The following is a 13,569-nucleotide window of genomic DNA, read 5'->3' as shown; positions in this document are numbered from 1 at the left end:
TGTGCATTAATTTTGTATCCTGCAACTTTACCAAATTCATTGATTAGCTCTAGTAGTTTTCTGGTGGCATGTTTAGGATTCTCTATGTATAGTATCATGTCATCTGCAAACAGTGACAGTTTTACTTCTTCTTTTCCAATGTGTATTCCTTTTATTTCTTTTTCTTCTCTGATTGCCGTGGCTAGGACCTCCAAAACTATGTTGAATAATAATGGTGAGAGTGGACATCCTTGTCTTGTTCCTGATCTTAGAGGAAATGCGTTCAGTTTTTTACCATTGAGGATAATTTGCTGTGGGTTTGTCATATATGGCCTTTATTATGTTGAGGTAGGTTCCCTCTGTGCCCACTTTCTGGAGAGTTTTTATCATAAATCGGTGTTGAATTTTGTCAAAAGCTTTTTCTGCATCTATTGAGATGACCATATGGTTTTTATTCTTCAGTTTGTTAATTTGGTGTATCACATTGATTGATTTGCATATATTGAAGAATCCTTGCACCCCTGGGATAAAGCCCACTTGATCATGGTGTATGATCCTTTTAAAGTGTTGTTGGATTCTGTTTGCTAGTATTATGTTGAGGATTTTTGCGTCTATATTCATCAGTGATATTGGTCTGTAATTTTCTTTTTTTGTAGTATCTTTGTCTGGTTTTAGTATCAGGGTGATGGTGGCCTCATAGAATGAGTTTGGGAGTGTTCCTTCCTCTGAAATTTTTTGGAAGAGTTTGAGAAGGATGGGTGTTAGCTCTTCTCTAAATGTTTGATAGAATTCACCCGTGAAGCCATCTAGTCCTGCACTTTTGTTTGTTGGAAGATTTTTAATCACAGTTTCAATTTCATTACTTGTGATTGGTCTGTTCATATTTTCTATTTCTTCCTGGTTCAGTCTTGGAAGGTTATACTTTTCTAAGAATTTGTCCATTTCTTCCAGGTTGTCCATTTTGTTGGCATAGAGTTGCTTGTAGTAGTCTCTTAGGATGCTTTGTATTTCTGCGGTGTCTGTTGTAACTTCTCCTTTTTCATTTCTAATTTTATTGATCTTAGTCCTCTCCCTCTTTTTCTTGATGAGTCTGGCTAATGGTTTAACAATTTTGTTTATCTTCTCAAAGAACCAGCTTTTAGGTTTATTGATCTTTGCTATTGTTTTCTTTGTTTCTATTTCATTTATTTCTGCTCTGATCTTTATGATTTCCTTCCTTCTGCTAACTTTGGGTTTTGTTTGTTCTTCTTTCTCTAGTTCCTTTAGGGGTAAGTTTAGATTGTGTGAGATTTTTTTTGTTTCTTGAGGTAGGCTTGTATAGCTATAAACTTCCCTCTTAGAACTGCTTTTGCTGGATGCCATAGGTTTTGGATCGTCGTGTTTTTATTGTCATTTGTCTCTAGGCATTTTTTGATTTCCTCTTTGATTTCTTCAGTGATCTCTTGGTTATTTACTAACGTATTGTTTAGCCTCCATGTGTTTGTGCTTTTTATGTATTTTTCCCTGTAGTTCATTTCTAATCTCATAGTGTTCTGGTCAGAAAAGATGTTTGATGGGCTTCCCTTCCCTGGTGACGCAGTGGTTAAGAATCCTCCTGCCAATGCAGGGGACACGGGTTTGAGCCCTGGTCCGGGAAGATCCCACATGCCGCGGAGCAACTAAGCCCTTGCACCACAACTAATGAGCCTGCGATCTAGAGCCTGCGAGCCACGACTACTGAGCCCTCGTGCCGCAACTACTGAAGCCCGTGTGCCTAGAGCCTGTGCTCTGCAACAAGAGAAGCCACTGCAATGAGAAGCCCAAGCACCACAACAAAGAGTAGCCCCCGCTCGCCGCAACTAGAGAAGGGCTGCGTGCAGCAACAAAGACCCAAGGCAGCCAAGAGTAAATAAATAAAGTAAATAAATTTATTTTAAAAAAAAAGAAAAGAAAAGATCCTTGATATGATTTCAATTTTCTTAAATTTACTGAGGCTTGATTTGTGACCCAAGATGTGATCTATCCTGGAGAATGTTCCGTGCGCACTTGAGAAGAAAGTGTAATCTGCTATTTTTGGATGGAATGTCCTATAAATATCAATTAAATCTATCTGGTCTATTGTGTCATTTAAAGCTTCTGTTTCCTTATTTATTTTCATTTTGGATGATCTGTCCATTGGTGAAAGTGAGGTGTTAAAGTCCCCTACTATTATTATGTTACTGTCAATTTCCTCTTTTATAGCTGTTAACAGTTGCCCTATGTATTGAGGTGCTCCTATGTTGGGTGCATATATATTTATAATTGTTATATCTTCTTCTTGGATTGATCACTGGATAATTATGTAGTGTCCTTCCTTGTCTCTTGTAACATTCTTTATTTTAAAGTCTATTTTATCTGATATGAGTATTGCTATTCCAGCTTTCTTTTGATTTCCATTTGCATGGAATATCTTTTTCCATCCCCTCACTTTAAGTCTGTATGTGTCCCTAGGTCTGAAGTGGGTCTCTTGTAGACAGCCTATGGATGGGTCTTGTTTTTGTATCCATTCAGCAAGCCTGTATCTTTTGGTTGGAGCATTTAATCCATTCACGTTTAAGGTAATTATTGATATGTATGTTCCTATGACCATTTTCTTAATTGTTTTGGGTTTGTTTTTGTAGGCCCTTTTCTTCTCTTGTGTTTCCCACTTAGAGAAGTTCCTTTAGCATTTGTTGTAGAGCTGGTTTGGTGGTGCTGAATTCTCTTAGCTTTTGCTTGTCTGTAAAGCTTTTGATTTCTCCATCGAAGCTGAATGAGATCCTTGCCGGGTAGAGTAACCTTGGTTGTAGGTTCTTCCCTTTCATCACTTTAAGTATATCATGCCACTCCCTTCTGGCTTGTAGAGTTTCTGCTGAGAAATCAGCTGTTAACCTCATAGGAGTTCCCTTGTATGTTATTGGTCATTTTTCCCTTGCTGCTTTCAATAATTTTTCTTTGTCTTTAATTTTTGCCAATTTGACTACTGTGTATCTCGGCGTGTTTCTCCTTGGGTTTATCCTGTATGGGACTCTCTGTGCTTCCTGGACTTGGGTGGCTATTTCCTTTCCCATGTTAGGGAAGTTTTCGACTATAATCTCTTCAAATATTTTCCCTGGTCCTTTCTCTCTCTCTTCTCCTTCTGGGACCCCTATAATGCGAATGTTGTTGCATTTAATGTTGTCCCAGAGGTCTCTTAGGCTGTCTTCATTTCTTTTCATTCTTTTTTCTTTATTCTGTTCCACAGCAGTAAATTCTGCCATTTTGTCTTCCAGGTCACTTATCCGTTCTTCTGCCTCAGTTATTCTGCTATTGATTCCTTCTAATGTAGTTTTCATTTCAGTTATTGTATTGTTCATCTCTGTTTCTTTCTAGGTCTTTGTTAAACATTTCTTGCATCTTCTCGATCTTTGCCTCCATTCTTTTTCTGAGGTCCTGGATCATCTTCACTATCATTATTCTGAATTCTTTTTCTGGAAGGTTGCCTATCTCCACTTCATTTAGTTGTTTTTCTGGGGTTTTATCTTGTTCCTTCATCTGGTACATAGCCCTCTGCCTTTTCATCTTGTCTATCTTTCTGTGAATGTGTTTTTTGTTCCACAGGCTGCAGGATTGTAGTTCTTCTTGCTTCTGCTGTCTGCCCTCTCGTGGATGAGGCTATCTAAGAGGCTTGTGTAAGTTTCCTGATGAGAGGGACTGGTGGTGGGTAGAGCTCAGATTTCTGTCTCTTGCTTTCAGTTTATTATGGGTGTGATTACCACCAGCATTATATAGTAAAAACTAATACTTGTAAATACATGTATATGATACTATGCTAGTGTTTTTACCAGTACTATGTCATTTCTTTCCAAATATAATTATGTAATAGATAAATGCTGTTATTATCATCCCTATAGTAAGAAGCTTCACTGAAGATTTTTGTTTTCTCAGGTCTAAAAGAAAGTCACCTTGACTTTCCTAAGACGATAAATTTTGGAGTATTAAAGGTTGCTCTCTTCACCTGGAGATAATCAGGGTAGCTGCAGTTAAGTGTGAGCTGGTTACTCTATTTTTCAGAAAAGGATTATGATCAAAACCTTTTAGGGGGTGGGGCCCCCGGGAGACACTAAAGGCAGCTACCCTTAGAAGGGTGAGCAGCGGCCAGCTGTATTATTCTGGAAAAAAGATGTAATGAGATCCTTTGTGCTTTAAGAATTGACTAGGAGGGGCCACCTAGCCCCTGGTTGTGTGGGTCCCTGGGGAGAGAAAGGAAGCAGAGGTTCCAAATCTACGAGGGAAAGAGCCTACCCAAATCTGAGAAGCCTTGGAGGACAGCTAATCCAAAGCATCCAGCTCTAAGAACTGTAACCCTGGAAATCCATGCAAGGCATCACCGAGGCCAGACCAAGCCCTGGGAAGCCGATCGTCCTCCCTGGAAGATCCTCGGCAGCCCACCCGGGAACCTGGATTTGTAGTACCGCAAGGTTTGATGGACTGTGTAGGACGCTGTCAACAGTGACACCGTGTGGCAGTGAGAAGCAATGGCAGGAGCAGGCTAAGCCTCCAGCCTCCCCAAGGTGGACCAAGTCCGAATGACCCTCTTCCTCCCTGCTGTTTAGGATTCACTGTGCCACAGAGCACTGGGGCCATGAGATGGGGTTTGCAGATATGAGACAGCTACAGACCCGATGCAGCTGATCCCAAGACACTGAAATGACACAGAAGAGAAATACTTTCGGAGGTTGTAAAATCACTTTTACTTTTTATCATTTCCAACATTTCAGTGACCCATACATGACTGATTTGGGAGAAAAGATCTGGTTTTACAATTCTTCACGTCTTCTCTAGGGGGTGAATATAATCTTTCCAAAGAACAGAGAAGGAAGCTCAATCATGTGAACATTGCCACAAGAGGAGTCCTCCTGAAGCTTAAAGGGAAGTTTGCAGACATATAAAAATATATACTTCTTTATGTAAAAGGAGAATAAACATTGGAACTCTACCTTAAGAGCTTGTACAGGTAAAAAAAATTAATATGTTTAATGTGAACTCACAGATGATTTACTCTATAATGGATTATGAAAAGGAATTCAGAGATGTTTGGAGTTCAATTTCATGGAAGAACTCTACCTTCCATTTCAGGGACAAAACACCGGGCTAGAAAAGCTGCTTGTCTGACCCAGTGTGGAATTTCTTATGATCTATATACTCCTCTATGGCACACAGTAGATGGTTAGTGAGTTGAAGCCTAACCAGACACTGAGCCTTAATGGTGTCAACAAGCTCAGCTCTGGGAGCCAGCATTCCAGAACCCCAGGCTAGGGGAGCACAGGAATGTGTAGGCGGGAATCGGGTTCTGATTCCTATAGCCCTTTGTTTGGTATTGACTCCCTTCAAACTCCAGTCCCCAGACTAAGAAATTGGTTCCCACTTAGTCATGAGGAAACCATGAGAAATGAGTTGTATTTCAGAGATATTTCTGGCTATCTCTTCAGTCTGATGTTTGGGAGCAAAGGGCAGTGGGAATGGGGGTGACAAGGCACAGGCAGGATCTGAGAGTGGGCTGTAGAGCACACAGCAAGGAGGAAAAGGCCCTCTCACCAGTTGACACGGAGACTGAATTCCTACTCAGAGGAGTTGAGCTTGTGGGTGGATTGGATCCACAGGACATGAGGGCCTGAAACACTGTTTTATGGGACCACAGAACACAAAGGATAATGTCTCTTCCTTTCTCTTCGACTCCCTCTTCCCTCCCTCAGGAAACCCCAGTAGTAGAGGGTGCCTTCACCCAAATAGCTGTTTCTAACTAACAGTTCTGTGCATTGTGCTTTTCCGCTTGTTGAACAGCAAACTGGCTTTCCTCTTCTTTGTTCTTCTCCTTCTGCCTATAGGGCAATTTCCTCCTCTCTATCTTGCAGGGCCGATAGTTCAAATACAGTGCTATGATGATGACACCCACTCCAAGGGTGACAATAATAATGACGAAGATGGTGGAACTGCCTCCTTCATCCAGTCCTGCCCAAGCACAGAAGACAGAGAATTGGGAGTGATCGAGGGCAGGAGAACCGCCCCACCCCAGCCCACAAGGCCCATTTGTCAGTCTCACCCTCCCCAGCCCACCGAAATCTTTCTTCTTTCCATGTTTGTTTAAGAATCCCAACCCCTGGGGGATTGCCATCCTGGACCTGGCGGCAGGGGAGCTGCAGTCACCTTGAACAGTGACAGCAATGTCTTTGCTGACAGAGCCCAGCTGGTTAGTGGCTGTGCAGCAGTAGGTTCTAGAGTGGTCCTGGGTTGCCTTCTGTGGCACTTCAAGGTCAAAGATCGTTCCATTCCAGGTACACAACAAGACTGGTGTTGGGTTTCCCTTTGGGACACAGGCAAGCATCTGCTCCATCCCTTCCAACCAGGTCTGATTGCCAGGGCAACCAGATTCCTCTAATCGTGGCTTGTCTGGAAAAACAAGTCCCCAGAGGGGCCAGCTCAGTGCGCCACATTCCCTTGTCTCCATCATGCTAGGCTCCCTGTCCCTCCCCTAATCCAGACGCTATGTCTCCTCCACCCAATAGCTTTCTTTCCCAAGGGGAGGACCATCAGTTCCCTGCTTTGAGCTACCCTTTTTCCTCCTTGGACGAGACTGAGATGCAGCACAGGGCATTTTAATGGATTAAGACTAAATGATCTGAACTGCTTGGTCAATGATGGCCCTGGGGTCCCTGCTTCCCATCTTTGCTTCTCAGTGAGTGAGAACATGGGTAGGGGTGAACCCAGAGACAACGATTTTTCTACTTTTCAAAATACAAGTTTTTGTGAGGAAATTTCCCTCCTCAGCATAGGCTCCAACTATCACTTCCTATGTTCTCAGCCTTTGGCCCTCAACTGATACTGCCTGATCACTTTAACCACTTTTTCTTTTCTCTTCCTGGTTTCCCCCTAGGGTTCTCCCTACTCACTTTCCTATGGGTAAGGTAAGCTTGGGGAGCTTTAATTTTATTTTCTCCTTTTTTTTTTTTAAATGAGAAAAATGTGGCAACTCTAATAATGAAGCTGCTGGCCAAGATCTCTGGAAATGGAAGACTAATAATCCTTGTTTTGGCAAGAAAGATCAGGCTTCTACTCACATAGGACATGGAGTTGGATCACAGTGGTTTTGCTCAACTGCTGACCCTGAACCTCCAAAGAGGCCTCACAGGAGAAATTTCGGCCATCATCTTCCTCCCTGGCGGTAAGTAAAAGCCAGGCAGGCTCCCCAGGGGCAGGGAGATCTGGGGCTCCCTGAAGCCAAAAAGTAGGGCTGGGTGATGTTAATACGTCCCCTGAGCAGGTCACATTAATTTCTGTCCCTGCCAATGGGTATAATTCTTCTATCTCCAGGATTGGCAGAGGGAAGCCTATAAAGAAAGGAAAAAGAGAATCAAACATATTTCTCAAAACTGACAGCCACTTCTGTACTCTTGCTGCTGGTGGCACCCCTCAGGTAGGCAGACAGCAGGGGAAAGACTCTGGATACCATTACTGCTTCTGTGCTGACTGGCAGGAGCGAGGAGATGGTGTGGGAATTTGAGAGCTTCTCCTGTAACAAGTGCCACATGCGCATATCTGGCTATGCCTCTGCTGCAAGGATAGCGAGATGTCTTTTTATCTTACACATTTCCTCCTCACTTCAAATCAATGTTCCTAGGAATAAGTTCAAGTATTCACAATCACTCTGTAAGTATGATGGCCTAAGGAAACAGGGTGAAGGCTAGATAGAACTACTGCCTCAGCGCATCCCTGCGCTTAGAGAAAGATGAAAACTAATGTTCACTTTGCAGTATACCTAGCAAAGTTTAGTAGGGATATTTGCAGTTGAATCACCAAGCCTTTACTATGGCTTGAGAACTGTCAATGGCAGAGAACTGTCAAGGGAAGGGAAGAGGCAGGTCACTTACTATAGACATGCACTGGCTCTCTTGTTTTGTGTTCCATTGGACCCAGAGATACAAGGCAAGACAGCTCCTGATCACCAGTCTCCATGGCCCGAACACTGGCATTGGCCCATACTGTGTCTCCGTCCCAGGAGAGGAAGGGCCTAAGCTCCTGGTCTCCCAGGAACATGTGGATCATTACCTCTTCAGCTGGGAACACCCTAGCCACCTCACAGCTCATGGTCTCTGCCATCCCAACTTCCAGAAGTGAAGAGACCCAGATTTGGGGGCTCTGAGAGAATTCTGCCAAGAAATGAGGAAAAGGAAAGAAAGGAGAAAAGCCATGATAAATCACATGTCATATAGGACCCCACAATGTAGGGAGTGGGGCTAGAAGCTCTCTGTCCCCCACGGTGAGTTTAAAACTCAAGTAAAGGTGGAGCTCAATTACCCTTACACCCTCATCCTAAACACTATGGGAAATGAGTGCCAAAGGCCAAGGTAAGCTGAGGAAAATGAGCCCCAGGATTCCTTCCACACCTGGGCTCTGACTCACCAAAGATTTGGAGCACCTTGATGGCTGAGTTGCTGCAAAAGAGCCCTCCACCATGTGAACTCAGGTCCAGTTCTGCATGGCAGGAGAAATTGCACCTGTCATCCTCCCTTTGGGCTTTGACACTGATGGTGACCTCAGCTCTTGGGGAGGCCACAGCCAAGCTCCTAAAATTCTTTCTATGTAGTTCTTGGTTACCCTGGAGAAGGGTAAGGGTGAGGTTTTCCAGGGGTGTGACACTGGGCACGTGGCATGTCACTGTAAAGGTGTCATCCACAGCCACCCATTCAGGCTGCAGCTCCATGATCACTTGCTCTGGTGACTCTTTAAGACAAAAAGGTGGGCTTGATGAGAGAAAGATACTCAACTCTCCAGAAAGAAATGGTATAGGACAGGAAGCCTGTGACAGAAGGTGACCACTACTCTTAAACCCTCTGATGAACAGTGTCAGCTTTCTGCCCTAGATGAGATGAGTTAACCTTCTTCTTTCCATCAAAGGTGGCTAAAGCCAAGAAATGTTAACTGTTGAGGGGCCCCCTGCTTTGATAGTTGCTGCCATTCTGGAGAGCTTTTCTCTCTTACCAGAGGTGCTTCAGAGGCATGAGCAACTTCTGAGGAGCTTCTACACCCTAGCTAACCAAGCTCTGACACCCCAGAGATCACACTTATTCTTATGGCTACATCTTTGCCAACGCTATTTGCCTACCTGAAAGAGGCTCCTCACCCATTCCCATCACTTCAAAACCTAACCATTTGCAGGAATGAAGCTCAAGAGGCTCCTTTTCTGTGGAGACTTCTCCAACTACCCCAGCCTACAAAGACCCCGCTTTCCCTAATCCCTGTTTATTCTAAAAATGTGTGACAAATAATTCAACACTGATTTTATACTTTTTTGATAAGTTATAAATTAGCATCATTAGCAAATGCCTCCTATATTTGAACATATTCTCAAAGCACAGATGTCTGGATGTGCTCTATGGTCTGCTCCTAATTTAAAGGCCTACACCAAAGGGAAACAGAAATAATTGGCTCTAGAATCCCTACAGTAGGACAGAAATCTTTATTAAGGGCCACAATTTTCTCCCCTAAAATAAGTTTCTTTCTAATTACTCCCTAAAGAAGACACAGTCATGTTCCCCCACTCTTCCCTTCCTCCCCAGCCCTCAGCCCCACGCACGGTACACAGTGAGGCCAAGGCTTATGTCCTTTTGGATCCCTGCACAAGAGAAGAAGCACTGCAGGATGGAATTCTGTGTGACATCTTCCAGGAGAAACCCCTACCACTGAAGCCCTTTGCCCACCTGGGTTTTCTTTAATAAGGTCTCAATTCCACTGGGTCCCGGGTCTGGACAGGTGGTGCTGCAGTTGACCATTAGGGACTGCCCATACTTTACAAGGGCCTGATGTGGCCAAACAGAAACCTCAAATAGGTCTTCTGCAGCCCCTGAAAAGGTCAACCACATATGCCAAAGACTCTGCTGAGGACCACAAGACCCAAGAAAGAAAATACAGAGCCTATTCTATCTAGTTACAGGTTAGAGAATAGGAAACCTACCCTGAATAAAAAGGTACAGGGGACAAACAAGAAAAAGACCCTTAAGGAACAAGCTAGAATCCTGACTCTACCACCATTCCCTCCTCTCATCATCTTTCTTGGGATCTCGATTTCTCTAATAGTGTCACCATGGAAACTATGGCGTTGCTAAAAATCATGCCCAGGAAACCATTCTCTTCCTAAACTTCCAGAAATCTTGGAAACTTCCAGAATTGGCTGCTGAGGGCCCTCATGGGGTAAGTAGACCCCTGAAAAAAAGGAGCTTTGTTACTTATACCCCAAAGCAGTGTTTCTCAAATTGTGGTCTAAGAATTGCCTTCACCAGAATTATGCTGGAATGCTTGTAGATTGCAGATTCCAGCTCCACCTCAGACTGAATGATTAAGAATTTGTGAAGGCAGGACCTGGAAATACTCAAGGGAACAAAACAAGCACTCCTGGTGACCTTTGTGCACACCAAATTATGGGAACCACTGGTATAAAGGTGACTCCCAGGGTCACTCATTTCCATGGAACTTTTCACCTCTTCTTCTCAAAGTGAGACGATTCCATTTTGCTTTGGTGCTAAGGCAATAGATGTTTTTGGATGCTTAAGAGTTTAGTCTGTTAGGGAACTCTTCTCAGGAACAGTGAGAGAGACATCAGGTAAGTTTTAAATGTCTGATATAGGTGAGAGGCAGTGTCCCGAAAACTTCCCTTACTCGTCCCCTTTAGCTATTCCATGTCCACCATCTACTTCATCTCCCAAATACTAGTCCCTTCTGGGAATACACAACTCTTGCAGCAATGTTACCCACTAAGGCTCCAGTTCCTTTCTTGCCATCTGGAGAACTCGCTCTTCACAACTGCACTATGGGCCCTGTCCTATCGAGATCTTATTGTAGCTCATCATGACATAAAAGATGGCAACAAAGAAGTAAAAATATTCCCGAGAGCAGAATAGAACAGTCCAGGGGCAGCAGGGAGCCAAGCAGAGAAGGTATATTTCTTAGAGAGGGTTTTTTCTGATGGTCTATTATCCTGTCCCTTAATGTGGGTTTTCCCAGTTACAAGCCAGAAACACCTAGGATTCTGTGTCCTAGAACCAAGAAATAGGACTCTCTCCCAAGGGTCCAGATGAGTGAATACTAAAGTGTCGCCCCACTCAGGATTTCCTATCCTCTCTCTCATTGACCTGTGCCCTGGCACATACTAGCTAAAGAAACTTTCCCAAATAGCCTCACCTGGGGAAGGAATCAGGGCCAGCAGGGCCCAGACACCAAACAGTAGCATTTCCATCCTTATGAGAAGGGCCAAAAGCTGGAGAGGAAGAAAGGAGACAGCAATGCTGGAGAAAGTGACAAAAAAGAGAGAAAAAGTATATAGGAAATTCTTTTTTTGATACTGTTCAAAGTTAGCTCCTTCCCGAAAAACTTGCATGCTCTGGAGAAATTGCAGCAAGAGTATCAGTGCTATGGATGTACTAAAAGAAATTCTTGCATCTATTTCAGTTTGGTTTATGTGCATAGCAAAAAGACATAGGAAAATATGAGAAATAATGCAGGGGATATTAAATTAAGTGAGATTCCTATATAAGCTTGTATTGCACTTACCTGTTTACATGTTTGCCTCTATTTGAGTCAATAGAAGATGGCTGTTAGCATAGACATATGAACAGTGAGGTTTAGAGAGATGAAATTTGGCAGTGTTTATCTGGCACTGTCCAGTGGAAAGTGACCCTGAATCTAGAAAACATGTTCACTCGAGTCCTGTTCTCTTATGGGAGAAATGCTTCTTCAGGACTCTCTCTTTATGACCTCTATGAAATATCCCTCAAGATGATCCATCTCTTTCTGATCTGCCTCCAGGTTCACCAAGCAACATTTGGATTATTACTTTGGCTTAGTTAAATCTTAAGTGTCCACTTCTTTTCTCTGCCAATCCATACCAAGTTTTTCTTTCAAAACCCCATTCAAGCAAATTTCTTCTAAGAAAGGACTTTCTTGACTAATCCTATCCCACTTCATAATCCCTCACTTATTACACGTTATCTGTACCTCACTTTATGCCAAACATGATTTCTGAAGCTATGTATATTAAAACGTAATTCACCTCAGTGCATTATTTTAATGATGTAATCATTACTGTACTAGGATTTCTTTAAGAACAAGAGATAATACTTTCATCATCTTGCATCTCCAGCACCTAGCACAGTGCCTAACATATTATGGATATTCCATAAATGAGTGACTATCCTCTAATTCTCCATTTTAATTTTCATACACTGGGTTGTGTACAAGTCTACCTTTACTTGTATGCTGGTCTGAAAGAGGGTTGTTTTTTTTTTTTTTGGTCTTTTTTATACACGCATAAAACAATAGGCATATCAAAATTTACACTCCCAAGTAAATGCTACCATTCAAAACAATCACTTTGGGAGGCTATAAATTTAATCCAGTGATGACACCATTATTCAAAACTTTTTTGGGAAGTGATTTAGAACTGGCTTTTAAGCTACATAAGAAATATCAGTCTCTTTATTAAGCTATTCTGTTGGGTTGGCCAAAAAGTACCTTCGGTTTTTAAGTAAAAATAAAAGACACATTTTTCATTTTTACCCAGAACTTTGTTGAACGATGTATTCACCCTTTTGAGTGAAAAAGAAAGCAGCATCCCTAATGGGAAACAATTTTTAAATCTTGAAATCCCTTTTGCTCACTCTATAGACTATACCCTAAATTAAAGGTTTAAACTGTCAGCTATTCTAGGCCTGTACTCCAGCCACTAAAGGGTTGCAGGGAGAGTGGTGGGCAATGAGGGGAGGGTGGCAAACATGCATGTGCTGTTGGATGGCTTTGGCTGTGTAGCTGAACTGGACTTCCTGTCAGAGTTTGGGATGCTCACCATCCATTTACATCCCAGGGGTTCTTGCAGTTTCTTATACAGACCTGAGTCACATCCCACCCTTTGAACACTGTCTCTTTGCTATGCCTGGAATTCGCTTCCTCCTTCCTGACCACTCCTTCACCCAGTTCAATGTGTCTTTTCAACGAAGCCCACTGTGACCAGCCCTTTTCAACCCCGGGTGCCCAGGCCGCATCCCAGCACACCCTCCCTCAGTCGACGCTGCTTCTTTCTTTTCCCCCTGCAGCGCCACCTTCTACCACACTCCCCCTGACCCCTTAGGTCTGGGAGTCTGGTCTACTTCCGGCCTGGACTGTCAGCTCTTTGAGGGCAGGGCCTTTTTCACAGATGGATCCCAAGCACCCAGAATGGCTGTAGGTGTTCAATGACTATAAACGAATGAATGAATGAACTAGATAAAATATTTACAAATATGAGTGAGGGGCTGCGCCCACCGCTGGGATACAGAGCCCAGTCAGTTGTGGCTCGGGAGGAGTTTCCCGTGCAGCGTGTACACAATGTGGCTCCGAGCCCAACAGGCCATGAAGCCTTTTAAAGGTGGATGGTATTTTACATTTTTTAACTATGTGGGGGAAATACTTCAGTGAGTGTTCCTCAAAAATTCCGGAGTGTGAGGAGGTGAAGCCCACCAGGAGGCCAGACCCCCACAGATGTGACAGGAAAGGCGGGAGAAGACCCCAGCATGAATCTAAGCAAAG

The 13,569-nt window shown here is 43.3% G+C and overlaps 1 protein-coding gene across 1 annotated transcript; it reads right to left on the bottom strand.

Annotated features, from left to right (window-relative positions):
• Positions 1-5,758: 5,758 nt before the first annotated feature.
• LOC307067866 (intercellular adhesion molecule 5-like) lies at positions 5,759-11,245 on the bottom strand (the record flags this gene model as incomplete). Its single annotated transcript, XM_079725500.1, is given in 8 exon segments — positions 5,759-5,967; positions 6,163-6,405; positions 7,074-7,343; positions 7,884-8,162; positions 8,416-8,736; positions 9,590-9,689; positions 9,693-9,856; positions 11,191-11,245. Coding segments are annotated over 8 exon segments (1,641 nt in total).
• Positions 11,246-13,569: the final 2,324 nt, after the last annotated feature.

The sequence above is a fragment of the Hyperoodon ampullatus genome (genome assembly GCF_949752795.1).
Source record: "Hyperoodon ampullatus genome assembly, chromosome: 19".
NCBI classification, from domain to species: Eukaryota; Metazoa; Chordata; class Mammalia; order Artiodactyla; family Ziphiidae; genus Hyperoodon; species Hyperoodon ampullatus.
Note: the sequence above shows the minus strand (reverse complement) of the source record. Positions and strands in the feature narration are given on the sequence as shown.